We start from the raw sequence: 5,186 nt of genomic DNA on the forward strand, positions 1-5,186 counted from the left end.
ATCGACTTAAGGTCGCCTAGACCCGTAGTAAGCCTGACATTACTTCTATACATTTGGTCTAATCCTGTACATGATCAATCTTTCATAAAAACTTTAAACTTTTAAATACCCCAGGCTTGCCCCGAGGACTGGGACTCAAACTTTTCTTTCTTTTTCCAAGCTTGGCTCATGCATGCTCTTACTTTGAAGCTTGGACATTAAAACTTTCTGTAAAACATTTCATTCATCATATAAAAATAGTTCTCTTTCAATCTCATTGATCATGTACCAGCTCTAGGATTAGCTAACTATAGGCAAAACATGCCTCTCTATACATTAGGCAAAGCACACTTCGTAACTATATCTCGTAAACTCTTCTTAGCTTTCCTTTAGCTCTTTCTAATCTCCTCTTTACTTTCACATCATTACTTTTCATATCATACTCATCATGTCCATCACTATACTTAACATGCATACAATCACTAGCACTTTACATCATCTTGCTTAACATATACATACTATCATAACATGCTCTTACATTCACTTTACATAACCATATACTATTACATCAAATACAAAAGCCATAACTCTTGGCTTCTTCGTCTTTACCTTCTCTAACTTTCCTTAGCTCATTCTGCTTTAACTATGGCCCTACAAAACTGGGAATAGGGGCGAGGGATGAGCTTCTAAAGCCCAGTGAGTAGGAACCGTAAAAACAGTTTATAAAACATATGCTCTTATGCCATGCACCGTAACACAAAACATATCACGGATGGACTGATCCAAAAATCCCTTAGCTCTATGCCCGGCCCTAAAGAGAGCACCACAGGACTTCGTACAAATGCCCGGCCTTTTAAAGGCACCACAGGACTTCGTGACTCAGAGCTATTGCCCGGCCCTATTATGGGCACCACAGGACTTCGTATGCTATAATCAAGGGCTAGTGAATCATCTGAATGTCCATCCACTACCATCTATCACAACAATGCAATGCGTCATCTTCGTGAATTCTAATGCAACAACCTAATATTTCATGGCATTTATGATGCGTGTCTCATATTCATGCCATTACTATCCTTTTAACCTAATGTCTCATGGCATTCATGATGCGTGTCTCATGCTCATACCTTAATTATCTTTATACATCATTATAAAACATGCATAGTTAGTTCCACTCACCTGTGTCCTCTGCTTTACTAACTTGGGCCAACTCTGTACTGGAGCTAAACACCTCTTCTCTGATCAAATCCTACACCAAAGGACTCTTATGAGGTGCCAAACATTTCTAACATAACTCGAATACACCTTCCCAAAATCCCTCTAAAGCCTCATAAACATGCATGAAAAATCATGCAAGGGAAGGCAAAACAAAGCACCTTCGGCGGCACTTTCGGCAGCCGAAAGTCTCCTCCAGAGACGAAACTCACCTACTTTCGGCGGCCGAACCTCTACTTTCGGCGGCCGAAAGTCCTATTACTACCCTTCGGGTGCACCTTCGGCATCCGAAAGTCTCGTCCAGAGATGAAACTCAACCTTCGGCGGCACCTTCGGCGGCCGAATGTGCATGACAGATCCGAAAGGCCAACTTCCGGAAGCAGCCTTCGGCAGCCTAAGCCACCTCCACAAGGCATTCGGCGGCCGAAACTCACTTCGGCGGCCGAACCTGAGTTTGTCAAGAACTCAGTTCATACACAAACACTCCCCCCCAAACCTTCCTAACTCACTTCACATGCCTGAAACCTCCTCAAAACATGCATAAGCCTCTAAACACACCTAAAGGGTCCTAAAACACCCTTTAACTATAACATCAACCACATTTAAACACAAAGTGCATAAAGGGTCCTCAAAACCCTCCCATGCACACCCATGCACATCTAACCCTTTCTCCCCATAAAACTCCTAAAACTTTCCATAAAACATGCTTAAACCACTTAAAACATAGAGATCAACCCTTACCTCTTGAGTTGGTGTGACCTCAACTTCAAAACGTGGAGAACCAAGCTTTGCAAGCTTCAAACTCCAAACTTGCTCAAAACCTTCAAAACCAAGCTAAAGCTTACTAAAACTTTGAAAGATCTTAGAAAAACTAAGAAATCATACCAAGGAGAACATAAGCTCACCTTGGATGGGAAGAGGGAGAAAACTCTCCTCTTCCACCGCCCTAAGTGGCTTTTATAGAGGAGTTGGTCAACCACATTCGGCGGCCAAACATGCAGGCGAAACCATGCAACGTTCGGCGGCCAAACTTTTCTTTCGGAAGCCGAACCTCAAGCACTTTCGGCGGCCGAATATCACCTTCGGCGGCCGAACCAGTGCTTTTGTCTCCTTAGCCTTTTTCTTAACCCATAACACACTTAAAACATATAAAAACCTTTGAAAACCTTTGCTTAAACCCCTACATGCAACTCCGACATCCGAAATTCCACCGAACGATAGGAATTCCGATGCCTGAGCAAGCCGGGTATTACATTCTACCCCCCTTATAAAAACATTCGTCCTCGAATGTTAAAACAACACATAACACATAAGCAAAGCAACATGCAACGCTTAAAACTCAAACTTGTTTCTGACTTCCATGGTTTTCTGCTGCGCTACTCTGATCTTCTTCTTCTTCCCTCTCTATTCTTTCTTCTTCTGGTTCTCTACTTACACTTATATTGTTGTTTCTTCTTCCTTTGCTCTTACTTAACCTTACTTGAAACTCTTCTCTTTCTTTTTCTCTTTCATTTTCTTCTTTACTTTTACTTTTCCTTTTTTCTGCCCTTTCTACTCTTACTCTTCTCTGTTCTCCTCTTTCTTCTTCTGTACTACTCTAAGCCCTGCTCTAACCTTTTACTACCTGAACCTGAATCTCTGATCTATTCTGCTTTTCCCGCACATCACTGGAACGCTCCAGGGTGAGGTACTCAGTCAGATAAACCGTCGTCTACTAGCTATTTCCCTGCCTGCTAACCTTTCAACTTACATCCATTCTTCAACATCCTGTGAACCTGCCAACTGACTTCAAACTGCTAGGCATCCTATTCAGTCCTCTCTGGTTCCTATCTCAGATTCATCCTGACCGCCGTTCCTGGCTACCTTGAGCTGCAGACACAGATAGCACCAGTATCACAAGAAGAAAACCAATCCATCTCCCGATTGACATCCAGACACTCAAGTCTCGGACCTCAAAGTCGGGTGGAAGGCATCCATTCTCAACTGACACTGAATGGAACTTCGGTCACAGATGAATCCTACCCGGGTCTAATGTCCCAAAGAGAACGTTCTACGTCCAGAAACTATCAACTCAACTTCTCAAAGCTTCGGAAACAACTACCAACACTTCAAGGTTCACAACTACACACATCAGTGTATCCAAAAGTGAACATACCTGACCCCGCTCTGTCTGATGTGTCAGTCTTCTACTGAGCCCAGGTGAAGATCCGAGTCGGTGCTGACGGATCCTCTCCAGGAAAACCAACCAAAGAAGGGGGTACACCTCTCTCTCCATCTTGACCGCTAACTTGATCCAAAGCTGGGACTGCTGGCTGAGCTGCTTCGTGGTGACCGTGCCCTGTTTCTCGCAGTAGGACACTCACGTGCAAAATGCCCTTCCTGTTTACACCGATAGCAAGCAGTGGTCCCTGCTAGACACACTCCTCCGTGTGATTTTCCACAGCTCTTACATCTTATAGGGCCTGAACCAGAGGCATCCAGACTAGCCTTCAGCCTCTGCCAAAACTTACTCCTCCTTGATCTTCTCAAACCTCTAGTCTTCTTCTTACCTCTTGTGGCGGCTGTGCTCAGAGTAGAGGGATCAACTTCTCCTGTACTTGAGTTCTTGGACTCCTTGGTCCGAACATCACTTTCTGACTTTTCCTTACTTTCCTCATCTATACTCACTTGTACTCCTACATCCCTCCTTTGCACCATTCCTTCTCTACTAACTTCAACAGACCTTCCTCGGTCTCTTGCTATCTCCTCTCTACTTGCTCTTGCCTCTGGCCACTCAGGGGAAGACGTATCCATACCATCCCACTCAGATGGATCTGACTCTACAGATCGACTTCCACCTTGCATCTTAGCTTTTTCTGAAACACACAGGCACACATGTAATCAAACATGGCATCACATAACCTTTCCTATAACATATATGTATTATGGATGCATCTGTCACCAACAATCCTCAACCTAGCATACATGTCATGACCAACTGTGCCAAAAGCCATTTCTGGTCTCTCAACTCATCTCATATCATCACTGTAATACCCGGCTCGAGTCCGGCATCGGAATTCCTGTAGTCCGGTGGAATCTCGGGTGTCGGAACCCTCGAGAAGGGTAATGCATATGTTTTCCAAGGTATTTTCACTTGTTTTCATGTTTTGAAGTGTTAAAAGACTTGAGTTTTGAAAGAAAAGCAACAAGGGAGAAATGCAAAGGTTCGGCCGCCGAAGGTCACTTTCGGCCGCCGAACATTGCATGGTTGCGGCTTCACGTTCGGCTGCCGAAGGTGGTCTGGCCAGCCACCTATAAAAGGGCCAAGGGTCGGTGGAAGGAGGTTATTTCTCCTCCACTTGCAGCCAGAGGTGAGTTTCAGCCTCTCCTACGTTGACTTTCATGTTTTCCATGATTTTCATCAAATCTTTCAAGAGTTTTAAGAGTTTTGGTGACTTATGAAGGTTTTGAGCAAAAGAACCAAGTTTTGAAGCTTGGAGCTTTGGAAGAGCTTTTCTTCATATCTCCACGTTAGGATCCTTCATCCTCAAGTTGTGTAAGAGGTAAGTGAAGATCCTGAGCTTCTTTGATGATTTTGAAAGGTTTTATGAAGTTTGTATGGGTAGTATGCATGTTTAGGTTTAGGTGAGGTTTTTGGTGATTTGTGGTGTTCAAACATGTTTAAGTGTTATGTGCTATGTTTGTTTGGGGTTTTAGGGTAGTTTTAGACCCCTTTGTGCATATATATGTGTATATGCTAGTTGGGAGTAGTTGATATGCATGTTTGTAGGTTTTTGGGCAAAGTTTGCATGAAACAGAGCAGGGTTCTGCCCTTCGGGCAAAACCAGGTTCGGCCGCCGAAGGAAGGTTCGGCCGCCGAACCCCTTGTGGAGGCAGTTCGGCTGCCAAAGGTTGCCCCCGAAAGCTAGGCTTTCGGTTTAGAAAGGGACTTTCGGCCGCCGAAAGAGGGAGTTCGGCCGCCGAAAGTGTGTGAGTTTCGTCTCTGGACGAGA

General features: G+C 44.3%; 1 protein-coding gene across 1 annotated transcript; it reads right to left on the minus strand.

Annotated features, from left to right (window-relative positions):
• Positions 1–3,477: 3,477 nt before the first annotated feature.
• LOC110607961 lies at positions 3,478–4,187 on the minus strand. The gene is made up of 2 exons (XM_021747139.1): positions 4,136–4,187; positions 3,478–4,049 (listed from the first exon to the last, which is right to left on the minus strand). The coding sequence occupies exons 1-2, from the start codon at positions 4,185–4,187 to the stop codon at positions 3,478–3,480; spliced, it is 624 nt and encodes a 207-aa protein (XP_021602831.1).
• Between the last annotated feature and the right edge of the window lie 999 nt (positions 4,188–5,186).

The sequence above is a fragment of the Manihot esculenta genome, chromosome 4, assembly GCF_001659605.2.
Source record: "Manihot esculenta cultivar AM560-2 chromosome 4, M.esculenta_v8, whole genome shotgun sequence".
NCBI classification, from domain to species: Eukaryota; Viridiplantae; Streptophyta; class Magnoliopsida; order Malpighiales; family Euphorbiaceae; genus Manihot; species Manihot esculenta.